This window comes from Hypomesus nipponensis, chromosome 1 (assembly GCF_054491055.1).
Source record: "Hypomesus nipponensis isolate SF chromosome 1, ASM5449105v1, whole genome shotgun sequence".
Taxonomy (NCBI): domain Eukaryota; kingdom Metazoa; phylum Chordata; class Actinopteri; order Osmeriformes; family Osmeridae; genus Hypomesus; species Hypomesus nipponensis.
In genome coordinates, this window is record NC_140361.1 from 9,006,816 (window position 1) to 9,034,805 (window position 27,990).

A 27,990-nucleotide genomic window follows, 5' to 3' on the forward strand; every position below is an offset into this window, starting at 1 on the left:
GTCTCTACAGTGTATACCTTGAGTGGAGACAACATATGGAAAAATTAAGCGATTTGAATGATTACTTAGAAATATGTATGGCATTTTTGAATAAGGTCCCACAGTTCAAAGTGCATGTCAGAGCAAATCCAGGGGTACAAACGTGAGAGCACCATTCCCAGGAAGACTGGATACACCCTGTAGAAGACGTCACCAATAAAAATATATTTTTAAAAAACGTTTTCCTTTTGAAATTATGAAATATTGCTGATTAGAAAATAAACTTGTTTGATCACTGAGCAAGAGGAACCCTCTCTAATCAACCTCATCCGTCAACAGGAACTGGCTGCATTCATGCATTTGTGTGTGTAAGCCTGTGATGAGACTGGCAGTTGGACTCGATTCCTAAACTCCCAAAGCAGTAACCAGATTATTTACACTCCTCTTCCTACTCCTTCCCTTCACTCCTTCTCCTACCCTCCATCTGGCTCTGTATGAGGTCCAGCTCTCCACATTCCTTTACTAATGGGGAGCCCATGCAATCAGCCTCTATTGCTTATCCCCCTCCCCCAAAAAATACTTCAAAAGGACTTTTTCAGAATTCTGTATAATGTCTTGTTCAAGTTGGACAATGTTCAAAAGTAACTTGAACACTTGAAAGGTACAAATACCGTCTGATGCCAGGTGGACAAACTCCAAGGAGAATAAAAGTTAACCTACAATATTTCCAGGGAACATTAATCATTACTTTTATTGTTCTACCTGAAAACAGATGCAAATTGAAAAAAAATATTAAGCATACATACACTTTGTAACAAATTGTTTTATTTTGAAACACAAAAAAGACAATACAGATAAAGCTGTACAGGTTTTCCATATTAATGAATAACTTCTATGGCTATTGGGTAATATAATATTTTCCCATATTAATAATCAGAAATTTACAAAATTGGGTATTTTTGTTGGAGAAGAGAGCCATTGGTCAATTTGGGGGTCACCAGAGCAGGCGTACAACCATTTTGACAGTGGCTTCTAGAGCTTCCCTGTGTGTGTGTGACCCTTGACCAGACGGTTCTCCGCTCCTGCTGTGTTGAACTGTGCTTCTCACTCCATAGGATCCCCCTGCGTCTCTTTGAACTCAGTCACCCGCGCCTGAGGAACACAGGTTTATTACCTCATTGGTGTGAACCAGCAAGCAGTATATACCACCCAGCAGGGAGGCTGTCAACACCATGACGGGTAGAGGAGAGACAGGGAGCAAGAGAAACGGAGAACCAGGGGAAGAAAGAGAGAGTTGTGGGAAAGACAGCCTTCCACCTATTCCCTTCAAAACAAGAGATGGCCAAACTTGCAAACAACCTTTCCTGCTTCTCATGTCCACTTTCCTGACATTTTCATGAGCATCCGGTGTCTTATGACACCTGCATACACTCCTCTGTGTTATAGAGTGTATTGTACCTCGAAGGTGTTGAGGACATGCTGACAAACATCTGTGAGTTCATTTAGACCTCTCCTGAGAGGCTCCACTGCTGCTAGTCCCCCTGAAACAGACCAGAAACACAGGCGTTGAAGTTAAGGCGTTCACACACACCCACACAGGCCTTGAAGAAGAGAAAGACAAGGAATACTCAGTGTACTTATAAATGAGTTTGTGAGAATGTATGTGTGTGTGTGAGTATTGACACCATGTGAGTGAATCGTCCTTGGGGTGGGTAAAACATGGCTGGGTGTGGAATGTCCTTCAGCTACTATAAAGCTAACACACAAAAACAAGGTTGTTTTCACATGTTTTCTGTATTGCTTTGATGTCAAAGCAGAAGGTTGTTTTCTTCGGCAGTTGACAGGTGACTTGCGTTTTAAATGTGTGTGTGTGTGTGTGCATGTTGATAGCAGTCCGTCACAGACATTCCTCCATCAACTGTGTGAACGGAAAGTGAAAGCATCAGACTCCAATCAGTCTGTTTACTCTCTACAACCACTGTAGTAATGTTTACATGATGTTCTCATTTTACTTTTCTCTGTAATTTTCTCTCTCTCACAAAATAATGCATCTAACCTCGAGTTTGGATGCGAAAGTTGATTTTGCTCTCAGAAGGATGGGTGATGCTGTACCCACAAAACTCCACGTCCGGTCTGTAAAAACACACACAATGCTTATGTCTTACTGCTCACCGATGAGATCACCAACCACAACCTTACAAAAAAAGACAGAAATTAAAATGTTCCATCTGTCAAGCGCATCCCTTTCATCTCTAAGACATATGACCATTGGTTAGCCAAATAGTTTGTAGCAGAGAAAAACTGAAGTATAAATCCCTGCCACCCTTTTTAGATACACGGTCACAGAGTAGCCTTGGCAAAGCTGAGGGAATGCTGATTATCAGAAACAGGGTTGAAGGTTAAATGTCAATGTAAGGCAGACAGCTGACCTCTTCATGACCATGTATCGAAGGGAGTTTCCCAGTGTGTGGTCTTCTTCATGCAGCACAAATGTCACACAGCCCTCATCGGCCCCATCAGCCTGCACCTAAAGCACAGCATGAACACAACCTCTTCATTTACCAAACACAATAACATTCCTGTAGCAAAGTAAAGTACAGGCTTATATTAAACAGGATTACATCATGTTATTATATGATAAGCCTATTACATGAGTATAACGTTAAAATAAAGGGTGTTGTCAGGGGGAGATTGCTATTCTGATTATTCAAAACACTGCCACCCTGTGGAACAAAAAAAACAGTCCAGACTGTTTACTCGGGCTCCAAAAAAACATGGCTAACGAGATGCAATAACATATCAACTTCTGTAACATACACCAAAGTCTAAAATGAACTATGACATACAGTTAACTAGTTGCGGCTCAAGTTATATTAGTTATATTACATAGCTGGTGCGACCAACCCCACACGAGACCACTGTTTTGCTACATTGTGTACGATAAAATAAATGTACTTCAGTCAGATATTATGTGAACCAATCATACAGGATGCCTCTTTTAAATAGAGCGTGCTTCAATACTTATATAGTCTCTTACCATTTCTAATACCGGCTTCTTTTCACCATCTGCCCCTGCCATGCTGGAGGATTTGAGACACCAATTTGACAGTCGCAGATATGTGACGTTGCGATGAAAACATGTGACGTTGTGGACAGAAACGCCCTGATAGTCGGAAGTGGCAGGACTGTAGTACATTTACTCGAAACAAATGCCAGTGACTGTTAGGACCCTTGCGAAAGGACTACAGTTCCCTAAAAAAATATATCCGCTTTTAGTGTTCAGCGGTTTGAGAAACAGAAGCTTTGAGCACAAGTTATTCGAAAAAGGATTAGCAACATAGCTAGATTGTTCTTTGACTGTTGGAAACATATAGCTTGCCACATTTAAAGACTATCCAACGGTATTTATGTCCGAGGAAAAATAGCTGTCAGCTAGCTGTTGCTACGATTTACATTAAGAGATTCCTATTGTGATAGCTAGTTAGCTAGCTAAATGTTAGCTGTGTGTCGTTGTTGTGGCTTAGTTAGCTAGTCTACCTAGGCTTGTAGTTAGTTGTGTAGCTAGCATGTGAGCCACTGTTAGATGGACATCTAAAACTTAGCTGAAGTGAAAACGAAAGTACTCGTTTGGGCGACCATTACTTATGCGTACCATTATTGCGTTTCAACCGACATTTACTGAATTACCTTATGGATTTGTTGATCAATGTTAGCTCTGGTATCATGCGATCAGAACACTTTAAGACAAGTAATTACTTGTCCGGAGGTGCCAACACTTTATTCTATCTGTTTTCCATTCTTCTTCATTCCTACTTTTTCCCCTCTTCATGTAATCTGCTTCTCCTTACTTTTCTATTAATTAGGGGCATCTGATCTGACAGACCTGTCCTGATCCCCCCCTGACCCCTGCCCTGACCCCAGCCATGGCAATTCTGTTTGCGGTGGTGGCCCGTGGCACCACCATACTTGCCAAACATGCTTGGTGCGGCGGAAACTTCCTGGAAGTTACTGAACAGATCCTGGCCAAGATACCATCGGAGAACAACAAACTCACCTACAGTCATGGCAGGTACCTAATAGACAAACACATACACTCCAAGTGTTGTTCAACAAAAAACGTTACTTTACTCTTGGTTTTTACAGTATATACATAAACACATTGATTCTCTTAGTGAATTACATTCCAAGATTTAATGATTGAGCTTCTCTGTTCTATTTCAGCTATCTCTTCCACTATATCTGCCATGATAGAATCATCTATCTTTGCATTACTGATGATGTGAGTATGCAGTGAGCACTGACATGATGTATGTCCTTGGAGTGTGTTTGTATGCATGTGTGTGGACATTTTACTGAGTGTTTACAATAACCAGTGTTCTGTTGCTATATGTGTGTTTCTAGATAATGCCCATTGTGAGGTAAGTACAGCCATTATTGGGGACTACAAATAATTTATCTTTCCCCCATCCCAGGACTTTGAGAGGTCTCGTGCGTTCAGCTTCCTGAGTGAGGTGAAGAAGCGCTTCCAGACAACGTATGGATCACGAGCACAGACCGCACTGCCTTATGCCATGAACAGCGAGTTCTCGTCCACTCTGGCCGCTCAGATGGTGAGGATATAGAAGCCCTTACCCGGGCAGTAACCTTTAAGTGGGAGTAGGTTGATAAACGGGTTTGACTTTAAGGCGTAGAAATGAAGGTTTATGTGTAACAGAGAGGAAGATTGGGGGAGTTTGGAAGGGTAGAGTTACAGTAAAGATATGTTGTTGGGGGATGGGGCTTTGCAGGGGGGTGAAAATGCAGCGTGACTCCACTGTGCCTAAGGATGAACAAAAGCATGATCACACCAGTGAGAACAATACACACATTCACCCACCAACATCATTTACCTTGTGGGACTTATTTTGTAGGCATTGGCTGCCCCTGAAGATATGAATTTGTCACAAAGATAAAGCATATTTTACAATAATGCGATGATTTGTTCTCTGAAGTGGATATAAGATCCCCACGAGACGTTCACCTGTAGTGTCTTGCTTAACTTTTTATCTGTTTCAACACTTCTTTACATTCTCTCACTTTCTCTCTCTCTCTCTCTCTCTCTTTCTCTCTCTCTCTCTCTCTCTCTCTCTCTCTCTCTCTCTCTCTCTCTCTCCCACTCTCTCTCTCCCACTCTCTCTCCCACTCTCAGAAGCACCACTCAGACTCTCCAGGTTCTGACCGTGTGACTGAGACTCAAATGCAGGTGGATGACCTAAAAGGCATTATGGTCCGCAACATTGGTGAGATTCAGCCTCTTTAAAACCAACTGTCTATCGTGTATGTGTCAGTTATTCAAGTCAAATAACATTTTTACGATTGTAGCATTACTTCTTATTAGTGGGCTAAATCAAATGGGTTTGGTGAATGTTCCCCTCTTTGTGAAAACAGTGTCTTTGTTGGCCTCTGTTTGACGTTGTTACTGCAGTTTCCTAAATCCAGTGTCGTCGTGACAACACCAGAGATAGAGAAAAATATGCAGCTTCAAGCTCTCCAACTACAATAGCTGTTTTTGGGATTACACATACCATTCCTGCTTTAAGCACATCCCCAGCATCTCACAATGGACTGAAATTACTTTCGTAGGAGCTGTTGTTGTTTGCCCTAATCTCCATAGTTCAGGGTTAACTTGGTGTATGTTCTGATTTGTAGACCTTGTAGCTCAGAGGGGAGAGAAGCTGGAGTTGCTTATTGACAAGACAGAAAATCTGGTGGATTCGGTGAGTTGAATTATTTTTTCTTAGATTTATCTTTTCAACACAGTAACAAGGACACTACTGACTTCCTCCCTTCTTCTCTCCTCTCTACCAGTCGGTTACCTTCAAGACTACTAGTCGTAACTTGGCAAGAGCCATGTGTATGAAAAACCTCAAGCTGACTGTCATTGTGGTACTAGTGTGCCTGGTGAGTATGGCTTCAAATGCTGCTTCAATGCTCTGCGTGAGTGTGTGTGTGTGTGTGTGTGTGTGTCTGTGAGAGAATGTGGATGTGCCTTTGCATGCTACTGTTTGATCTGAACTGTGAGTCTCTGGCACCTACAGGTGCTCCTCTACATCATAGTCTCTGCCTCCTGTGGGGGTCTCAGTTGGCCCAGCTGTGTGAAGAAATGAGAGACCAAGAGGAAGAGATGGAAAAGAGGAAGAGAGGCAGAAGCCCCCATTTGAACTTTCCAGCGCTCCCCACTCTGGCAGTGGACTCAAAGGGAAACATACCACTCTCCTCCTCTCTGCTGTCCTCTTCCAGCCTCCACAACCCCAGAACGTTCATCTTCGTCTTCCTCCTCCTGCCTCCCCCTGTCCAACCTTTCTCCTGCTCCTCACCAAGGAGGCCAGTAGTTATGCCATGACTCTCTCCACTTGAGGAGGGCTCCCCGCCCCCCTCCCCATACCTTAAAGACTGCAGCTATCTGGTCTGTGTGCAACACCCGTCTTCTCTGGTACTGTTCTGGTGTTGGTCTGATTCACCCACCCAGACCCATGATTTATTGTACACCAGATCTGATTTGTAACTTGTCTGACACATTAACCCTCAGAGACAAAATTACCATTGCTTTCTAGCATAATGAGCCATTCAACTATAACAAATACTGTATGAACAATGGGATAGTCAGGCTTTTACTTTTGATTTAAGGGCAGGTCCTGTCAGACTGGAGAGGCTGGGGTACATGTCACGCTTTAGAAACGAGTGAGCATCTACAATAGACATGTAGGGGGGTAAATATTGTCCAAACAACCAAAACTAATTCCCCTATGGTTTAAAGGAAGATGGGAAACTGAACAGTGTATTAGCATGAACTAAATAATGCCAATACCAATAGAATTCCAGGTATTTGACTCTATGGGTTAAATCAGAGCAAGAATGGTCAAAGTACGGTTAAGTGAAATAGGTATTTAATAACTTTGCAAATGAATGAAATCAATTACAAGGCAAACATGTTACAATATGAAAGTTTTCAATCTTACCTACTCTACCATGATCATTGTAAATCAGAGAGAAAGCAAGAGGTGAGGAAGGAGTAGGACAGTAGGACAAGGCAGAACTGAGGAGAAGGTCTCAGGAGATGAAGAATCCAAAGAACAATGCATTACAATTCCCTTTATACACAAGAACAACCAATCAGACCACATCTTGAATGGGGTGTGAGAGCCATCAAGTTGAGACCGTCCAGAAACTCCAGACTTTAGCATATGAGAGGTGGGGGCAGGTTTGACACCCAGCCTTACAATCCTCCCTCTTGGACACAAAAGCACATGAAAAGCTGCTGTGTTCATCCTGTGATAACCTGCACCCATAGCAAAAGGAACTTGATTGCAGACAGGTCAGCATTGGGATTCTAATGGTCATGGCTATTGCTCAGAGGATCACTTTTGGATCATGGCTAGTGCTCAGAGGACCAATTTTGGATCATGGCTATTGCTCAGAGGATCACTTGGAAGAACCTTTGTATTGGCATGCAGACGTGCCCTTGGTTAGCATATTCCTGCTACTTACGTTCTTGTCCTGTTACAGCAGAACACAATTGGAGCACAGCACTTGGTTAACAATGAAAATGGTAAAGTTTGGAGTGGTCTGGGGTCTGAGTGAGTCGGATTGGATACAAATGGAAATTAGTGAGACAGTGTCCTAAAACTCAAATGGAAAAAATAGGTGAACAACAGTCCTCCCTTTTGATAGATGAGAGGTAAACAAACATATCATCTAGCAGATGAAAATGGCAATTAAAACAAAAGCGTTCTTGGGTTCAAAATAAACAAAACACAAATTACACAGCAATCATAAAATAAAATACAAGTTATACCAATCTACATTTACAGGTCAGGAACCAATGTGAGTTTAGCTAAAACCTAGAACATTTACCACCAACTCTATAAAACACACAAAGGTACATACTGATCCATAATACCCAATACTCATCCACACAAACCAACATAGGAACTAATGGATGGACAAACCATATGCACTATGCATATGCAGCTAAAGGAACTGGAGCAGCAACAAATAAACTGTCCCGAACGAATCTTTGAACTACAACAAAGACTAAACACAGGGGTAATACAGTAGGAATGTAGCAATATCACAATTTGGACCTGAATTAAGTAAATGTAAAAGATAGTTGGAATTGCATGTAATCACATTAAAAAGTTTAAGATTTGGTTGTCTTGATAAAGGCTCAGCTTATGCTGCATGAAAAATGGGGGAGGCCTACCCTTTCCCAGATCCCAACATTTGGACTCAGTGTGACCACTTCTTAGACAAGCACGACAAAATCTAACTTTGTTGTTAGCATAAAACAAGCGTGTGGGTGGAATAGGCATATTTCTGCCAAGATCCCAACATCGCATTTCGGTGTGTCCTTGTCTTTTACAGAAGTTACACTGTATATGATGGGGCTGCTGGGGCTTGGGTTTTGCCTCTGTCGCCATTTTTATGGCAGCAATGCGTGGCCGATCAGGAGCACGACGGTTCTTTGTAGAACGCGGTTTGGGAATTTGCGCACCAATTCCACTCTCTGTGTCTGAACACTCATTAGTAGAATGTGAGCCAGCATGGCTGGTCTCTTCACTGGTTTTATTAGCGGTGTGTTGCCTTGTGGCACTGAAAGGTGTCGCTGCTTTGAGGACAGAGTTGAGAAGACATTTGCCAATTAAATGTACAGTAATCTTCAATGTTTGTTTCTTTTCTGCTTTCTTTTTATGGACTCCTACAGTTCGCCAATGTTCAATTATTTCAGCTAGCGTAAAATCAATTTTAAGACCGTTCTTGTCTTTCTTGCTCAATTGAGATAACGTTCGGTTAACGCTAACTTCTTCCCATAGGTTAAGTAATTTGTTAACTTCAGTTTCCCATTCCATTTTTGTTCATTTCATGCAGGAGCTAATATCAGAAACTAGTAATAGGCTTCTACCAACAGAACCAGGTGGAACACAATTAATGTACATTTGTAAATGCTTACTCACCGCACCATGGTTTGAAACGCCGGTTTGCCTAACTGTAACTGAATTGCTCGAAACATATCACGTCGTCGGGGTCACCAAAACTGTAGGGGGGTAAATATTGTCCAAACAACCAAAACTAATTCCCCTATGGTTTAAAGGAAGATGGGAAACTGAACAGTGTATTAGCATGAACTAAATAATGCCAATACCAATAGAATTCCAGGTATTTGACTCTATGGGTTAAATCAGAGCAAGAATGGTCAAAGTACGGTTAAGTGAAATAGGTATTTAATAACTTTGCAAATGAATGAAATCAATTACAAGGCAAACATGTTACAATATGAAAGTTTTCAATCTTACCTACTCTACCATGATCATTGTAAATCAGAGAGAAAGCAAGAGGTGAGGAAGGAGTAGGACAGTAGGACAAGGCAGAACTGAGGAGAAGGTCTCAGGAGATGAAGAATCCAAAGAACAATGCATTACAATTCCCTTTATACACAAGAACAACCAATCAGACCACATCTTGAATGGGGTGTGAGAGCCATCAAGTTGAGACCGTCCAGAAACTCCAGACTTTAGCATATGAGAGGTGGGGGCAGGTTTGACACCCAGCCTTACAGACATAATGCTGTAGATACGACAGAGTGATGTGGTGTCATGTTCTTGTCCAGGTGAAGGTCAAGGCCCTTCAGTTTGACAGTTACAATAGCGTATTCTCCTAATTTAACCACTATAGACGGCCTATGGAGTATCTAGCTACTACAGTAGGTTTCCCCTCAGCTGCATGGCTTTGCCACTAACCCTACTGGTCAGTGTGTTTAATGTCAAATGTTTCTAATGGAATTGCAACCAGATGTCTCCCCAGTTTTTTCCTGAAACAGCTTCTGTGATGTCCTGTCTGTTTTGTCATGGTCAAGGCACAGTTACGTTACAGATGTCTATATCTCTCTATCATTATAATATGAAAAAGGTTTATTGCACAAAAGAATAAGATGATGGTGACTGAATAGATATTTCACTTTAAAATGTTAAATAGACTGAGTGGTTCCAATCTCAGTAAGCCAAACCTTAGCTTTTCTCCTGCACTCTAATCGGGTTCTCAACATGTCCATCTGTCTTTTTTTCAACAATGCACTTTTGACATTGTATGTTTGCTTCCTGCCATCATATGGTTTATTATCATGTAATTATTAAATTATTGTACATCCAGAATTGAAATAATAAAATATTAGAATATCTATGTCTGAATTGTCATATTCAAAAAAATGTTATAATGAATGCTAAAGAACCACTGGTTATAAAATGGACTGTCATACTGTCCTCATGCATATTGATTGGCAATTGTTCAATTTTACTTAACTGACGAAGTTTGTACCCCTGTCTGGTCATGGTAGACAACGACCTATCAGGGTAAAGTTCATGTAAACAGGAGAGAAAGGCAATCTGGCCAATATCGAGGGAACAGATTTAGATGTAGCCAATGCAAGATCTGGCTTTGTAGATCATTTTAGTTTTAGCTGATAGAGGGCAAGACAAGCTCTAATCATGAAGAGTATGACATCACTTTTCGTCCAGGTGGTTTAATCAGGTGAAGAAACGCTTGGCTTTGACACAACTGAATTTCAAGCAGCCTAATGCTGCAAAGCAGCGAATGGCACATTAAGATGAACTCCAATGCAAGGAAATAGGGTGAGTCAGCTAGCCAACTATAGTTGTCACGGCAGTCAAACGTTTAATAAGGCCCGTAGGTTTTTCTTAGTGATGTAACGCCAAATTGAACGTTGTTCCTCTGGGTTGGAATTCCGATAACTGTTAATTGACTTACCTTCTTTTTTTTTCAACTTTCTTGAACTTACGCTAGTGTTTGTTTAATGCAGTCGTTTAATGCATTATCATTGTTAGTATTGCCTAATAAGATTGTTCAATGGGGATACGTTTTTTTTAAGTATATGGTGTAGCCGGTGCTGTAGCTAGCCAGTACGTTGATGCCACCCAGTGGCTTCCTCTAAAACTAAACTCGTTGCATTGTTTGCGTATTGAAGTTTTTTTTGAGATTCTGTCAAATCTCATAGAAGGATTATATGATCTATGTAATACAATTGTATGTTCTCCTTATTATTCTTTACAATACTTACATCGAATTTCATGGAATTTTAGTAAATACTTGACAGAAAAAAATGTGATAACAGATGTCTTCTACATGTAAGCATTTTCTTTCTTTACCGCATGTTTACCACCCTAGTCTATTAATAGTCTTCATGGCGAAAAGAGGTCCCCAGCAACAAGTGATATGTAGCCATCAGGTGTGAGGAGGGGCCGGTTATGACCTCATGAGTAAGGGGATCTGTCTTATCCAGAGAGGAATGAGTTACTAGAAATACACCCAGCCAGGGTCCATTCATGCTATTTTCTCTGTCTTCTATAATACCCTCCATTCCTCTGACTGTAAGCAGCTTGACTGAGGACTACTGTGCTGCCCTCATAAGCTGATATGAGTTTCTAACTCTGGGTTAAAGTCCAGCTTTAGAATTTAAACACTTTTTTTTTTAAAGGTGAATTCTAAACCTGAGGTTGTCACAGTACTGAAATGCTAGAGTAAATTTATGTTCCTAATCTTATGGAGGTTCTCAGTGCACTCACAAACCTTGCAATCCAAATAACCAATGAAGCAGCGTCTAATTTAATTGGGGTAAAGGAGAGTGAAAGACTTAAAGTTGGTTGCTGACAGTGGCACTGCTTTTATTCAGTAAGTAAAACTTCATGAATAGTTTTTCACATCATAGCCAATTTGTATTGAGCATATTAAGCTAGTGCACACAGTAAAGCCAAGTAATACATTGTCTAGTTAAGCTAACTAGCCAGGCTCACTGGTGTCTTTTTGTCCTGTCTTGTACAGTACTCTCCAGAGAAGGGTCATGTCACTGGCATGTAGGGTGGAATCCCCAGACTTGACCTGATGCCCTGCTGTCCTCTGGGGCTCTGGCCCAGCACAGGCACTGAGCTATGGGCGGGTGTCTCTCCTCATAACCCGTCTGTAGTTAACACCGCCTGGCATCCCCAGTCCCACAGGCAGGCAGGGGACACATAGGACTGGGCCAGGACGAGGGCAGGGCATAGCAGGCTTTGTAGGGTGCCTGGGGGCTTAAGAAGTAGAGCAGCAATGTTACATTTATCTCAATTGTCCATATCTAATGTGAGGATGTTCTGAGGAGTATCATGGATACCGGAGCCATGAGGTATGTTAAGATTAAGTACTTGTAGTGATGGAATACCAGACAGTGTTTTTATGACTAATTGAACAACCTTAGGATTCATTTCTGTTTATCAGAATAAACTCACTGACTGGTTTCCTGATATTAACACACTGTTCCTTCAGCTGCAAGTTTACCCTGAGAGCTGTGAGGCTGCAGTATGGTCAAGCTCAGGTGGACGATTATCAGAATTGAGGGTAATCTTCCTCAATTTCACAGGAATTCAAAAATCTATAACGGTTGTTTTTGTGTTTATATTCCTGGGGATTTGGGGGATTACAGCTCTTTTTCCTTAACATGCTAGTTGTCATTCCCCGCTGTTTGAAATGGGAGTGATTATCTTCTAAATGTTCCATTGGGAGTCATTTTTGGTTCAGCACAGTCATTACCACAGGATTCTGGGAACCAAAGGTGAGCTGTAATCCTATCCTATTCCCTCCTCACATAACAAACTGCTGGGCTCAGGTAGATGCGTTCTGGCAACTACATGTAATTCATCCATATTTAGTTAAAAACCTGTATCCAAAAGTCAAGTGTTGTTGCAATACAACAACATTCAAACAGGTCCGGCCATTTGTTAAAATATATATATTTCTAAATGGGTTGTAAAACCACTGGCCCTGGTCAGGTTTTCTTATATTTTCTGGCCAATTAGGTGTGTAAGGCCAGTGTAAGGTCCTTATATGGATTAGGCAGAAATAGCCCTGGTCCGAGCCTAAGAGAGGTTTACATAGTTACCTATGTGATAATGTCAGGGTCAGGCTCTGGGACTGCTCGTTGCACTATAGCAGGCACACCCTCTGTCTGGATGATTGATATCTCTATAGAGTAGGTGTGAAAATCTAAACTAATGACTTTGCTTAACTTCACAAATGACCATTGCAAATAAACCATTTCCAAATAATTTCTGTGTTTTGGGTCTTTCTAGCAGTATGGTTGTGTCACAAGCAGAGTAGTTAATAGTGCGTGAACTCTTGTCCCATATTGAGGCCCCTTCTTATTTCACTCCCCTTCTCACATTTTTCTTGCCAAATAGCTGTCTGATCTATCCCTTCATAAGAGACTTTGGCTGCTTAGCAACAGTGAATGGCGATTCGGCTTGGCCACTCCCCCGCCGTCCACAGTGGGCCTCGGCAGGGATAAGGTAACCAGTTGTGCTGCCTCATTCTAGCTTCCCTCCCTCCCTCCCTCACATGCTCCCTCTCCCTGCTGAAAAGTTAGTAGTGGTGAGCAGTGAGCACAGTCCTGAGCTGGACCTTGAGATGCCAGCAGTGACAGCCGTCTAGCAAGTGCAGTCTTGTCACCGGCAGTGTTGTACTGCAGTACTACTGGGTTGGGCTGGACCGAACCACATTCCTGCAGGAAGGGGGGAGGAGGAGGGGGGCGGGGGCAGTAAGAGAATATTCTCTCTGCACATAGAAAAAGCAAAGGGGTGCCCTCAGTTTGGCTGTTGCTGATGCACGAGTGTCCTGGAGAGGGAAGGAGCGAGGAAAGGGAGGGAGAGCGAGCGAGTGGGAGGGAGGGAGAGGGAGGGAGAGGCAGGGAGGGAGGAGTAGAAAGTGTCTGTCTAGCATTCATCACACCCCAGTGGCTGTGCGAGACCACACAGAGTGGGGCCGGTTTGTTGGTTATTTAGCTGGCTGTGCCTCCTAGTGCTGTGGGAGGCACTAACGGGGATTGGCAGAGAGAGACAGATCAACCTGGGAAGATCCTGAGTGATCCGCTGCCCGATACGAACACATACACAGCCACGATAGGTAAGGCTTCTTTTTCTTTCTCCCTTGCTCTCTATTTCTCTTTTTTTCCCCCTATCTCTCTCACTCTCTCTCTGCAGATCAATGAGTAACTTGGCTAAAGTGTTTTAGGTGATTGAGAGTTGTCAGTGTGTCAAAGTTGGTAGAGCATCGGCGGCTTAAGATACTGAAGCTAGCACTGTGTGTGTTTAGCTTTGAGTTTGTATCTTTCAGTGTTGTGTTCTCTCCAGAGTCTGGCCAGGTGACATGTCTTAGATTCAGCTACGGTGGCTTAAGTGTTCCATGACATTAGTTCTACCATGGTTTTCTTCAGGCTGGTTTGGGTCAACGTTTACATAATAGTTTAATAGCTATTCAGCCTTCGGTCGCCTAAAGCCTCAGAAGTGAATGAACGTTCAGGCTAAAGACTAAACACAAGCCCTGGAACTGGCAGGACTTGCTTAAGTGCAGGTCCAAGGTGCGGCACATGTTTTATATCCTTAAGCAAGCGACATTCAAATGGGGGTGCCAGTCTTGTTGTAGTACATAGCTGTTTCTGGCTAGAGAAGTGTAGAGGTGACTAAGCATTCTGTCTGTTCCCAAGGAAACCTTTCATTTTGCCAAGAGGCTGAGAAGGGAGAGGGTTGTGTCGCTGCTCTGCCTTTTAGGCAAACATTATGGCCCTCTGATCTGGACTATTGGACTAATATCCTGGAATGTTGATAAGTACTTCTAATGGTCGGTAAAAGATTCAAGCGAAAAGGTACAAAGAGAAATGGACACAGTTTTGTGATGGTTATCCTCAGGGCATTCAGGAAGTACACTGGCCCAAGTGAAGCATGTCATTCAGTTTAATTTCAGAGGTATGCTGTACCTGTGCTCAGCCACTTATCTCCCCTAGTATTAGCACTCAACTGATTGACAATTAAGGGCTCACCTTCAGATTCACAAGATTGTCTGTTTTAACTGTTGCCATATTTCATGTTCAGATCTGTCTGAATTCTCTCTCTCGCTCACTGTTAATCTCGCGTTCTCACACTCTTGTTTGAGTAAATTAGTAAGTAGGAAATGTATAGAAATTCCCCTTCTAGTCCCTGATATTGCGTGACACCATCTCTTCAAAGGCAGCGTTTTATCTGGAAAGAATTCCAAACAGTCACTGCTGAATCATCATTAACTTAATTAATAGCCCATACAACCCAGTATTCAAACTCCCAGTGGTTGGTGTAGCACAAGCTATGTGATCAGAGCTTCAATCTCCATGAAAGAACCCCACAGTGTGTAACTAGTCAGGCCAGATGATTTAGTTACTGCTCGAAACGGAGCATCCCAGCCCTGCAGCTACTGTCTCCAGTTATCTGCCATCTACTGCAGGTGTCTGTCTCCTCTACGGCACCACTGCAGGTGGGGGGATCGCTGCAGCTACTCTGGGTGTCACTGCCACTTGATGGTGACAAATGAGATGCCTTCCTGGTTCTATTCATGAACCAGTGGGAGATGATCAGAATAGACCACAGTTGATACCCAAACCATCCCAAAAGTAGAGCATGTGCTGTTTGGGCGGCAATCAGAAGAAGAGTGACACACCAAGGTTCTCTGTGACTCCAGGAAACTTCACTGGTGCCAATGCAAACTGGAGCTGGCTCACTTCAGTGGGTCTATGATTTCTGTGTGGATAGAATGTCTTGTGACTGATTCTCCAGGAAACCACTGACGGTCAAAGGCAACTTGGCTGGCAGTGCATGTTGCAGAGCACACATTCAAGCAATTTGCTGCTTATTTTCAATTGGCTAGGCTATAAAATGTTCCTTAGTTGATGTAGTGTTGGCCCTGTGAGAGTGAGATGGCCTTGCCAGTCCTCTTCGTCCCTCCTTTCCCACTGGTCCCCTCCCTCTCTTGTTATTGAACTTGACAGGGGGTGCAGCAGAGCATGCACAAGTTTGCCTCCAACAATTCAGATTTATGTTGAACTGCATTCCAACCAAGGAGGTCACTGTTACAGTAACCAGGGCAGACACAATTATAAGCTACTGCACCAAGCACCTCCTTTTTTCACGCAAAAGCCTGTCATAATACTTTTAAGTTGTAGTATTTTAGCCTTAAAAATTGGTCACTAACTTAGGCCCAGGATTCAACAAGATATCATATACCTCCAAGTTGGCTCATATTCTTCCCGTCGGGTAATTGATATCTTGCTGCCTGTCAGTGGCCACACTGACGGCTTTGTTTTGGCTGCTTCTGGACAGCTTAGCAGTCCGGCAGTCGGCGCAGTGAGCTTAAACAAATACAACAGTACACAGCCAGGCTGTTTAGACTGGGGGCTCTGGGAGGGGGCAGGGAAGTTCATCAGGGCTACTACTTTCCCAACAGCTACATGGCTCCACATTAGAACTGGCACTGCTCATGTGCGTGCCTCATTAAGTCAGGCCACTGGCCCGCAGGCCCGCACGTGCTTCAAAGATGGAGGGACAGTAAGAGGACTGAATTATCGCATTTTGTATTTATAAATATGTGTAGTTATATATTTTTTTCATCCTTTACTATTAATATTTTCATATATTGCTCAGGACGGATGAGAAATCAATTCATAGAGGCTAAAAAAGTGTAGTTGACTGAGCCCTAGTCATACCCTTCAGCTTGAACATTGGAAGTTTCAGACAGCACTATCACTCCAGCACAAATCCCTCTGAAAACTGATCTTTGGTGACTCTGAATATTTAATGAGGCTTCTTCTTATTAAAATTGTAAGCCAAGTGTCAGAGTACCAATGGTCTGTTAGTCTTCTAGTGTTACCCTGATGTCAATGGGCTGACATAACACACAATACTGTACCAGTCCAAGAAGACTAGTTGTGTGATGAGAATCAAGTATTTACCTGCCTTGCTTCTTGCAAGCCTTAACAACCTTGTTTGTTGCTGTTTTTCCCGATACATTTGTCCCGGAAAGTGCATCACAAATCATTGTCTCCGTTTTCTCCCTACAGATGTTCATAAATGGCCCGAAGTCGATTTTCAGCAGCGATTGGTTAGGTTACTAACTGTGACAAAGAGAGTGGTTCTCCATTCATCCCAAGTCTATGGAAGTGAATGACTTCAGAAAACCTCACACACTATACATTGGAGATTATCTGCAGCATATAGGTCTAAACACACTGCTTGTATGTCAAGTGAGCAGAACCACGGGAGAACCAGGGCTAAGGCTTCTGCCCCCCACAGCGTCCTGCAGCTGGCTCTCTCATCCGGGGACAGAAACGCAAACTCTGGCCCCTGTCCCCGAGCCTCCTCCCCAGACTCCCCGAGGAGCCTGAGTGACAGGAGCACCAGCAGCCCTTCTGACATAGACATGCTGGAGGTGTGCCTCAGCCAGGGCTCCCCGGACGACCACCCCTCACACATGGACGCCGTCACCAACTCCACCTTCGCTCTCCCACCGCCACAAGTCACAGTGCCCGGGGAGCTGAAGGTGGATGCAAGCCAGACCTCCGTATCCAGCTGCAACAGCAACACCAGTGTGGACAACTGGAATGGCAACATTAGTCTGGTGATTAGTAACCTGGGGACCAGCCCCAGCCACACTAGGGGGAATGAGGAGGTCCGGGGTGACAGAAGCGCGGCACCCTCCCCCAACTCGGCGGAGGGTGAGAGCTTGCGAGGTTCCGTGGTAGTGTTTCGGCGAGCCTCCAGCGAGAACGGCTGCTCGCTCAGCTCGGAGGAGATGGTGATGCGGAGCAACAGCTTCTGCCTGCAGGAGGACCAGGCTCTGGCCATCTCTCTTCTGGAGGAGACCTCCTGCTCCCCTGCCCTGGGACCCTGCTCCCCTGCCCTGCCCACCGAACTCAGCCGGATGTCAGCCACTCTCCCTGATGTCTGCGAGGGCCTCCTGGAGGGACAGAAGAACATGCCCGCTCAGCATTGCTGGGGAATGACCTTCATCCTGCCAGAGGACCACAAACTCCCCCCTGAAGATGATCCCTTGGTGCAGTCCGCCTCTCCAGGAGACGTACCATTTGAAAGGAATGGGGGTCATCTAAGGACCTTCCTCTGTGAACCCAACCCTGCTTCCACAGCTTATGACGGTGTCTCCCTGGCCACTGTACACTGCAGGAAGACTGTCTCTGAGCTGTGGCCTAACTTTACTGGAGGCTCCACCCCTGAGGAGGGCCAGACCGTCCCCTTCCCAGCCAATGAGGATCCTGACTCCAGTGACCATGTCCAGACCTCCACCCCAGTGCAGAACGTTGGGAACCAAACCATCAGCTTCCCCATACTCAATGAGTCTCCCTTCACAACTAGCCCAGGCCCACACTCTGGCCCAAAGACTGCTGTCACCCCAAAACGGCGGCTGGTCGCCAGGCTGCCTCCCTCGACTGGCAGAATCAGTAAGGCAGAGATCAAGAGTTTCCGCAAGCCCGATTTTAGCTGCATCAAACCAAAGATCACGACCAGACCGGCCAGCCAGACATCAATGGCTAGCCCTGTTCTTGCTAAGGCTACATCTCGCGACCCAGGTCAGGTGACCCTCTCCAGCAACCTGTCTCAAGGGAACAAGAGCACACCAACCACAAGTCCGCCTGTAGGGGTCGGGAATAACATTCCTCCTAAATCTGATGGTGATGGCCAGTTGAGCAAACCCCTAGCTGCAATAGGGGAGTCAGTCAAAGCTCCTTACTTTGGCATGACCTTCATCCAATCCGAGGACCAGGATCTGTCTCCGGCTGCTGAGGATGGAGAGCGTAGAGGCTCCGTGTGTGACAGTGTGCCGGCAGTGTGTAAGGATGTTCCAGCAGCCAGCCCAGCTGGTCCAGAGGCGGGGCATGTAGCCTCCAGGTCAGGACAACCTTCCTCAGGCCCCTGCCCTGGCAACCAGACCTTCTGCTTCACCTCTCCACAATCCAGCGCCAGCAAGGACCAGGACAAGCCCACATCAGCCCCAGTCAATGAGAGGAGGGAAGAAGTGCCGAACCACAACAGGAAGAGGACAATTGTGACGTCCAATCGGGAGAAGCCTCTCACGCCCGCGCTGCGCTCTCGTTGCTTTTCCGAGAGTTCCTCCGTCTCTCGAGTGATTAGGGAGACCAGAGGCTCCATCAGCTCCTCTTCCAGCTTCACCACCTCCAGGACCCACAACCTCCAGAGCCAAGCAAAACCAGACCTCCAGAACAGGCTTCACAGACAGCTGGAGGCCAGCAAGGCCACACCAGACAGACCCAGCCCTGGGTTCAGGAAGGTCAGCCTGGCGGTGAGTCCATGCCTCTAGCCTCAGTTTACATGGTTCTGTATAGAAGTACTGTAGCTGCATTCATAATGTGTACTGCATGTTTGCAGTGTGGAAATGAACACTGACCACACACTGAAACGGCTGGATTTTTTAAAATGTGATTAAACATCCAGTGGGATTGTTGATACACATAAAGTACGTTTTTCCAAGCCAATGTTTTTCAACTGTCCAGAAATCTGGGACAGATTGGAGTAACACAGTCTACTCTAGCGCCTTAGTTCTTAAGAAGGCAATCTTACATAAAAAGGTCTAGTGCTTTAAATCTCTGTTTAATGATCCCTGGGAGAGCAGGCCAAGCTGAGCATACTGCTGCCCCAGCTCCTCTGTGAACACGCCTCCTGTGCTCTGACACTGAGGGCTTTAGTGGAGAGGGGCAAGAGGGAAGAGTTGGCTGGAGCTGGAGCTAGCTGCATAGTCCTGAGGGGGAATGCAGCACAATGGCAGCTTGGTTCTGTGAGGGTGTGTGTGTGTGAGGGTGTGTGTCAGTCTTTCCAGTGCGCTGTGTTCTCTGGTTATGGCCCATGATGGACTTGGCGAGCAGAGCTGTGCTCCGGGGGCCTCCCGCGTGGGGCTCTGAGTTTGATGCTCAGCTATCGTTGCAGACGGCGCCCTCCAAGACGTCCGTGACGGCAGGAGGAGCGGCAGGAGGAGCGGCCTGCGAGGGGAGTAGGAGCCGACCGGGAGTGAGGCCATCCCCCTTCAGAACCAGGGGAGCACCGCTGGCCAGCCCCAGCCCCAGACCTGCCCCTCTAGCCCCCAGGCAGAGGCAGGGAGCCTGGGGCAGAGATGGCTGCAGCAACCCTGGAGGCATGGGCACACTGAGGACAAAACACACCTTCTCCTCCTCCTCCTCTGCAGGTAAGATGTCTCTCCACTCCAGGGTGGTAGACTATAAATGCCCTCAGGGTAACAATAACCTAGATTAAACTGATAAGAAGCGATGAGAACACAGAGCGGGTGGACCAGATCTGAGCTTGGGCAGGCCTGGCTCACCGAGTCAGTGACACATCCCATTCAGCAGACAGAGTAAACAGATGCAGGGGTTCAGGGTTCACCCTCCCACATGCTGGCTGCCTCGCCTGGAAGCACGGGGCCAGGCTAATCATTTCCCAGGCATCCCGTTTGTGGTGGAAACACTGAGCTGTCACCTGAGAAGTCTGGGCTGGTCTGTTTGGGTCTGTCTAGCTGTGTGGAGTCGCACCGTGTGTCAGATGCATGCATTCCAGCTGCAGCAGAGGAGTTATTAGTAGTTCAGAGTACTTGTTTTGGAATATACAGCAAGGTGAATGCTGAATGGCACCTTGAGGTAACTGATACTGCACTGTGTTCTACTTATCAATCACAGAAGACTTCAGTCGCATTCTTATGAAGGACCTCCCTGTTCTTGTCTTTTCTTTGTGGGGGGCAAAAATGCAATTTTTTTCTGCTCTAGAATTTTCAGAATGGGTTTTGTTGTAGTTGTATTTTCTAATGCCTCTTTGTGCATTTAATGTGCATGTTTTGGTCATTAGTGCAGTACCTAGTCTCTCCATTGGAGGGCAGCCCAGAGGGGTTCTTCTACACAGCATGGTTTTTTCCTGTTCCCGATGAGCCAAGCCCATTTTATGACTTCCCTCCCCTCACCACCACCAAAAGAATAGTAAGGGATGCAGATGTCACCTTTCTACTCTCCAGGACAGGACCTTAAAATACACCCCCCCACACCCTCCCATTTTGCTCTACCTCTTCTCTGAGGAATAGGGGGGGGGGGACATGAGTAGGAAAAGGGGGTGGACTTCCTCTAATAAGAGGACAGCCGTGCTGATGGGAAAAGCAGGGGAAGGAAAGGGAGGTTTGGAGGAGAGTTGCAGAGCTGCTGTAAAAACTCACACAAAGCCCAATGTGTGGAACAAGCTCCCCGACACGAGAGCAGGGTGACGGCTGCGCTTCTCCCAGGCTCTGCTCAGTCACACTGACGTTCTCTAATGACACTCACTGATACGTTGGCCCAAGTCAACAACATAGGTGAGTTGGTTTTTGTGTCATTGATTACATTTGTATAGATAAGAAAAAGAGGCAATTACACAAACGTATAAAAGCCTGTAAGCTTAAAACATACTTTTCTCACTAGCATCAAGCTGTCATGGTCTTATTTGCCCTGTTATGGCGATTTACAGGCTGTGCTTGTTGCACTTGTTTGACATCAGCCAGTCACATAACACTAGGGTGACCAACACTCCTTGCATAACCTCTCCACCAGAAGGATGCTGGCTGTAACAGGCCCGGCGTGGAGCCAAGTCGGTCTGCTGCTGTAGTAGCCAAACCTCTCTGGGCAGTTCATGTTTTTCCACTGTTCTGTGATCTGGCAGGGACAAAGCAAGTCAAACAAATCCCCCCCCCTCCCTCCCTCCCTCCCCATTTCGAGGTCACTTCCAGTTGTTCCAGGACCACAGATCTCATATTCCTCTGCTGTGTTTGTTTACTTGTCCTATGTCACACAGGTAGTCAGATGGCCCGTTCGACCGAGGGGCCGTCTGTGGGGGCCACTTCTGTGGGGGCTACCTCAACCAAGGGTGGCGCCAGGCCCCCCGTAAGCAGATCCCGGCTCCTCCAGACCCCTGGCCGTGGCTCCACCCCTGGCCGTGGCTCCACCCCAGCCCCCCCCTCCACCCCAGCCTTCAGACTGCCCCACAAGCCCCAGGCTCAGGGACCTCCCAGGAGCCACCCCTCCAAGACCAGCGAGCACAGCTTCAGCACAGGAAACACACAGGGTGAGACTTCTGGCAAAGGCTCCCACACTGCAGGGGCTCAGTTGGCTTGGTTACAGCAGTCCTACTGGGTACATGGATGTAATGAGATGGATCTGCAGGGGCATATTGTGGGGTTGCATGTCTGCCTGGTTGTCCCAAGGACACATCTGGCTGTGGGGGGATGAGCAGGGCTGTACACCATGACCCACATTGGCAGACTATAAGGCTGCTGTACACGTAACCCCCTCCATCCCCCAAGGCAATCTTCTTGGGTGAAAGCTGTGTGGAGATTGAGACATGGCTTTCATATTTTTCAATTCTATTTACTGTAGTTATAATTTCATACTCACTCAGGAGAGTGTGATTGTGGCTACTCTCATTGCTTTCTACCTAAAAGATGTCAGGTGAGCCCAGTGTTTCTAGTCTGCCCTACATCAGGGATTCCCCCTCCTTCAGACAGTAATCCAGATGGCTCTAAACCTCTTTAAGACAGCTGTGAAATGTTCAAAGACCCAGCTTTAAGAGATGAATGAACTTTCTTCTGCAGAGAGAGAATACATTGTTAGAAATATCCCCCCACTTGTGGTAGTTTGACTGTGTATGGTGCATAATGAGAACTTTGTGTCTTGGAATTTCTATGACTGCTGAGTAGTGTAGTGGAGAGTGAGGGGAGGGAAGCCCCAGTACACAATGGGCCTTCTCCCCCCCCCCCTCCTTCAGCATCCTCGAATACTCACTGCTCCTGATTGGCTGAGTTATTCCTCTGACTGGGGTCCCCCCGCACACTGTTGTCAAGGAGACGAGGGTCTGTTCCACTCTACTTCACTCAAAGCGATGCCTAGGGGGGTGAGGGAGCTCACAAATACCACTGCTGTCCGGACCAGTTTGTTTTCCCTGGTTTTTCTATAGATATCTTTTTTCCTCCATTGCTTTTTGATTTGACCAACATGTCTGCTTCCGGGGGTCTCCGGAGCTGTACTTGGACTGAGTATTCGGCTTCCATTTTCACCAACTCCTCCCTGACGCCGCTGGGCAGCGCGGGGGACCACTGTGACCTCACGCTGGTGACATGCCTGCTCATCGGGTCCTACCGCTTCTGTGTCGGCCCTTTGTTGGCCTTTACCAGGGAGGCCAGAGCCCAGCTGTGGTGCAGTAAGTCAGACGGGAGCGGGACTGAAACGCGTCCCTCTCCGTTTACATCACCCAGAGCGACAGCACGCCTGTGATAGATGGGGACAGCGAGGGGGGGTCAATCTTTGGCCGCTATACAAGGACGAGTCAATGAGCTGTGTGACTGTACTTGTCATATTCCTTTCATGAAGTAATAGATCTGACTTTCTCTAGCAGTGCAAATGACCTTATGTTTTAAGTGTGTCTGCCCTTTCTGAGTCAGAACCACGTTGCTCCATGCTGATCCAGGGTCTGTCTGTTTCCTAGCTTCTGGGGGTCCTGGGCAGAGTTCTGCTGGAAGAGCCCACAACCCCCACTCTTCCACAACCCCAGTGTTGAGAGCCAGGCTCCTCACACAACCAGTGAGGTGCACAGGGTCCGGTAAGCAGATGACACACTTAACTAAACAATGTTTTCTTCCGTATGTTGGGTTTATTTTGTCAACAACTGTTTTTTTTCCCCCCTCTTAATATAAAACTGTAATCAGATTAGAGTGGCTTATTTGGTGTTTCTCCCTAAATCTCACAGGCATAAGACTGAGTTTTAGCAGATTAAAATCTGCTGACAAGCCTACCCTTTTTGTGAGTGAATGCAACAGCATGGGAAACATGAGTGAAATGCATGTGACATGATAAAACAGCAGATACTGCTTTATGACAGTGTTCCCCAGCTCTTACCATTAGTAATGAACCCCCATGTGCTCACACAAATCAGGTCACCCACTTTACACACCTGATAAAGTAAAGCTGATTGAATTAAACTGCTCATTCACCCATGGCCCAGAGAGGTTGTGTACGCCTCAGTGATCAAGTACCCTTCAGAATGAGCTTCCTGGCAAACATAGCTTCTCCCTGGTGCACATGATAAGGTTGAGTTCTGATTCATGTGTGTGATTTACCAGACTTGGTGTTTATGTAAAACATCTTCCAGGATTCTCCCTTTCTGACTCTAGCCATGCCACTATGGTTCTGTGTGTGTGTGTGTGTGTATGCGCACGCAAGCAAGCAGAGAGCTTTACATTCTTTCACTTCCTCCACAGCCTCGGTAGCAGTATGCAAGACCACGGCATTGACCAATCAGACGGCCAGTCCTCTGAAGAGAACCGCCTCCTCCAGGCTGGTCCATCCCTCAGCTTCTGTACCAGGTGACCATGGACGCTCTGCATCCTAGGAACCTATAGAAAGGTTTCCACATTCAGTACCATCTCAGATACAGTACATTCCACCCCGGTAACGTGGTTATTCTGCACATAGTTATGAAAGGGAGTTATCACCCTCATGATGTGATCAAATGTGCATTTCATTTATAGGAGTGCGTTCATTTGAAATCCATTTCATGCGTTACCACTGGAATGTGAGGATGATTAGATTAGGTCAAACTGGACTGTAGATACATGCTGGTGAGGGCTGGGGACCCTTTCTCCTGACCCAGACCGACTGTTCTTTCCCCTCTGGTCTGCTTCTCTGCACATATGTTTCCTCTAAACATAATTACACTAAAGACGTGATTAGGTCTCTGTTGTATAGCCCTTTGTTAGTCTCCCCAGCCCTCTCCTCTCTGGCTACAGAATACACTACGCTTTCCTGAAACTATCTCCCAAAACAATAATATTCTTGGGTCTTCTGTATTCTCAAAGGCATCTTAGGAATCTTATTCAGCGTAGGCACTCTGCAATATCTGCATCATTTTAGAACAACCAACAGAGGAGCATTCAGAAGTCTTTGGGGGATAATGGAAGTCAAATGCCTGGCTTCTGTGGGCGGAGTCTGGAGGGTGATTCATCCTTCGGTCATGGCACCTACTGTCAATCAGTACATCTACTAATTGCATCCCTTATGGTAGAAACACATAACACAGATTTCCACAGAACCCATTCTGAGCCCATTCGTGGCACAGCACATAGTCTGAAGAATTCCCATCAGATCTGTTTGACAGTACAGGCTGATTGAGCTGGGTTTCTGTATAGCCGGGCAGACTCAGCCTTGCTACCAGCTACAGTACATCCATCACCTCCCGCCATTTCTCTTTCCCTACGCCTGCAAGGAGGAGAGAGCGAGCGCGGAGCGAGCGGGAGCGCGTGTGTGTACTAGGAGGACAGATTGAGCTGCCATTTGCTGTGGCCTCTACTGCTCACTCGCTCCTCCCTTCACCCCACCCCCCTCTCCTCCTCTCCCAGCATCCATGCACAGCCATACTGGATCAGCTCCATAGCCAGGGCTGGGGAGATGCGGCTAGGCTACTTGGGTGCTTTGTCTGCTGCTGTGGCTGGTGCTGAGTGGAACCGCTGAACGGCCACAACAAGAGGATTAGGGCTTTCTCTGCCTGCCTCCTCCACATCTGCCGAGGGGCTACTGAAAGCATCACCCAGTCTTTCTAAACCCAGCCCCCCCCCCCTCTCCCTGCCCTCACCCTCAGTCCACCAGCCCCCTCCCCCCTCCCTCCGCTCTCCTCCCCCAGGCTGTGTATGTGCTGTTGATCCTCTTTGCATGAGGAGGGAAACGAGCGCTGCCACGCTCAACTGACTGTTCGTCTTCCTGCTCCTCTTTTTGTTTTTCTTCCTGTCTTTCTCACCGTGGCACCGGATCCTCCACTGGAGCTGCTGCCGTGCGTCTCTCTCTCTCTCCACCTCGGTGCTTCAGCATCACCTGAGTTCCCGCCGTGCCCGGGCTCTCTGGCATGCGCTGCTCCGCAGCCTGCTTTTCCTTCTCTGCTTGGGATTTCTGTTTTGGATTCTTACGAGAAGCGGTAGTGGGTTAGTTGGGACGTCTTGACTTCCCGCGCCTGCTCTTTGCTGGAGACATGCTTTGGTCTCCCAAGCTCTCGCTGTCCAACATCCACGTGCGTCTGACAGCCAAGGGTCTCCTCCGGAACCTTCAGCTGCTGTCAGGATGCAAGAAGAACACGATGGTGTTCCACGCAGGTCTGTATCCCCTCAGCCTTGTCCACGCAGGAAACGGATGCCTCTGGCTGTCATTGCTGCTGTCATCCCTGTGCTTTACACTACAGTCACCGCTGTTGTGGTTGTAGCTGCCTCTAACACCAAGTGCATTAGCAATTAGCCGTTTGCCAAGCTATATTTATCCTAGTGAGTAGAGGTTCTTTTTACATTTTACTTGGCTGCGTATATTATTTTACACTGGATCACCACTTCCAGTATTTAAAGTGGGTTTACAAATGAATTAATTTTCTAAATAGTAAAATTATAAAGGAAGTTAATTCATTTATAAAAACAGATTTCAGACTGGTGTACTGTCTTTTGGTCACACGTGTGTGTGTGTGTAGTGTTTGCGTGAGTGTACTCGTGGTCATGCATGCACTGAGACCCACTGCTCCCGTTTCACCCCGAGAGGTGGGCTATTTGGGGAGCACGTCACTAGGGTTGAGCTGTGGGAACCTTGTTGTTGTTGTTGGGATGAGGATTCTCTCATCAGAGAATATTTTCCAAAAAAAGACACTCCTCTTCCGTCCGTCCCCCCTCCCAGAAGTTGTAATTTGTGTAGACATGGCCTAATAAGGATCAGGGTAAGGGCTGGACCTATACATAAACCTGCCCCAACATTCCATCAAGTACCACTTGGTTTTATGTGATATGTATTTCTGTGGTGTCTCTCATAAAATAGGAGTACGTTAGAGGGGGTGAGGTGTTTTTACTGACATGGTTTCTGTGTAAGGTTTACAGTACTAGACGAGGAACTAAACCACACTGAGGGCAGGGAGAAAAAAATGACTCCTGTCCAGAATGTAATCCGGCATTGTACATGTAATATGGGTCACTGGGCCTTTCCAGTCCAGGAGATGACGCAGATGACTTCATTTGCCTTGTTTGTGCACCCTTTAAAATGGAAACTGCAATAACAGGAAATAATAATCGAAGTCAGTTCATTTCTGTAACCCAGACTCGTATCCAAAATCCACATTGCCAGCTTGATCCTTATGTTGATGTGCAGTGACAGAGCACAGCATGTTCCCTCACCTGCAGTCCAACAGGGCATATGTGCTAGAATGGACCAGTCATTGACTTGGTGTCCATTTTAAACAAGAACTGGATATCAACATTGGGAATAGTTAGTGCTGGCAGGTGTTAGGTTGAAGTGACAGTTTTAGAATCAAAGCAGCGCCACACTTCTAGTACTGGGGTGTTGTTCACGTCGCACTGGAGCCGCGACAAGTGTTTTATTGTGATCCGTCTCCCATGATGCATTGTGCTGTGGCGAGACATCTCCGAGGGACACCAGACACCCTGAGCCTCTCACCAGACCCCGTCACCAGGGAGACACCAGCAGGCTCAGTAAGGACTGCTCGCTATATTCAGAGACTAGGGAGACCACAGCTACGTTCGGAGCACCGAGGCTGTTCTGCTCATAGAGCAGTGTTCTGTCTTCATCACTGTAGGCGCCTGGAATCAAAATAACCACAGGTCCACTGTTGCCATGGTAGACACCAGTTACATGTACAGTAGCAGTTAACTGAGATCACAGCCCAGAGAGAGAGAGAGAGAGAGAGAGTGACGGAGAGAGAGAGCAAGACGGCCTCTTAAAACCACTTTAAATAATTCAGGGCAAAAAGTAGGAATTATTTAACATGCTCTGCAATGATCTTTTTGATGTGCTTTTCAACCCAGGTGTCAAGTCGCCTATGGAATGAAATTGAGGAAAGTTCTTATATCAATCAATATACACAATAACACTCCCAAGTCTAATAAACACTTGTAATAAGGGAAGAACTGTCAGGCAGTAAGAACTACTTGATCAATTCCTTTACATATTCAGACATGATTATGATGTGGTCATGTAGCTGACTTCTCCCACTCCATATGAGGGCAGCCACACTGCGGTAGTTCTGTCTGCTGTGGTGGGCAGGGCTTCACAGCTTGTGT

General features: G+C 46.1%; 3 protein-coding genes across 3 annotated transcripts in view; 2 read left to right on the forward strand and 1 right to left on the reverse strand.

Moving 5' to 3' along the window:
* Positions 1–784: 784 nt before the first annotated feature.
* On the reverse strand, positions 785–3,122 carry polr1d (RNA polymerase I and III subunit D). Its single transcript, XM_084683227.1, has 5 exons — positions 3,017–3,122; positions 2,409–2,506; positions 2,036–2,112; positions 1,438–1,520; positions 785–1,131 (listed from the first exon to the last, which is right to left on the reverse strand). The coding sequence occupies exons 1-5, from the start codon at positions 3,056–3,058 to the stop codon at positions 1,084–1,086; spliced, it is 348 nt and encodes a 115-aa protein (XP_084539353.1). The 5' UTR covers positions 3,059–3,122; the 3' UTR covers positions 785–1,083.
* An 82-nt stretch (positions 3,123–3,204) lies between these two features.
* On the forward strand, positions 3,205–6,720 carry sybl1 (synaptobrevin-like 1). Its single transcript, XM_084683216.1, has 8 exons — positions 3,205–3,380; positions 3,843–4,048; positions 4,201–4,258; positions 4,452–4,589; positions 5,168–5,258; positions 5,668–5,735; positions 5,827–5,919; positions 6,057–6,720. The coding sequence occupies exons 2-8, from the start codon at positions 3,903–3,905 to the stop codon at positions 6,123–6,125; spliced, it is 663 nt and encodes a 220-aa protein (XP_084539342.1). The 5' UTR covers positions 3,205–3,380; positions 3,843–3,902; the 3' UTR covers positions 6,126–6,720.
* Positions 6,721–10,474: 3,754 nt separating this feature from the next.
* Positions 10,475–27,990, forward strand: part of mtus1a (microtubule associated tumor suppressor 1a) — a 33,573-nt gene continuing 16,057 nt past the window's right edge. The window contains exons 1-7 of the mRNA XM_084698158.1: positions 10,475–10,643; positions 16,922–19,176; positions 19,818–20,073; positions 21,696–22,033; positions 22,787–23,096; positions 23,382–23,495; positions 24,154–24,258. Coding sequence (XP_084554284.1) covers positions 17,098–19,176; positions 19,818–20,073; positions 21,696–22,033; positions 22,787–23,096; positions 23,382–23,495; positions 24,154–24,258 — 3,202 coding nt within the window. The 5' untranslated portion in view covers positions 10,475–10,643; positions 16,922–17,097. The remainder of the gene's footprint in view (positions 10,644–16,921; positions 19,177–19,817; positions 20,074–21,695; positions 22,034–22,786; positions 23,097–23,381; positions 23,496–24,153; positions 24,259–27,990) is intronic.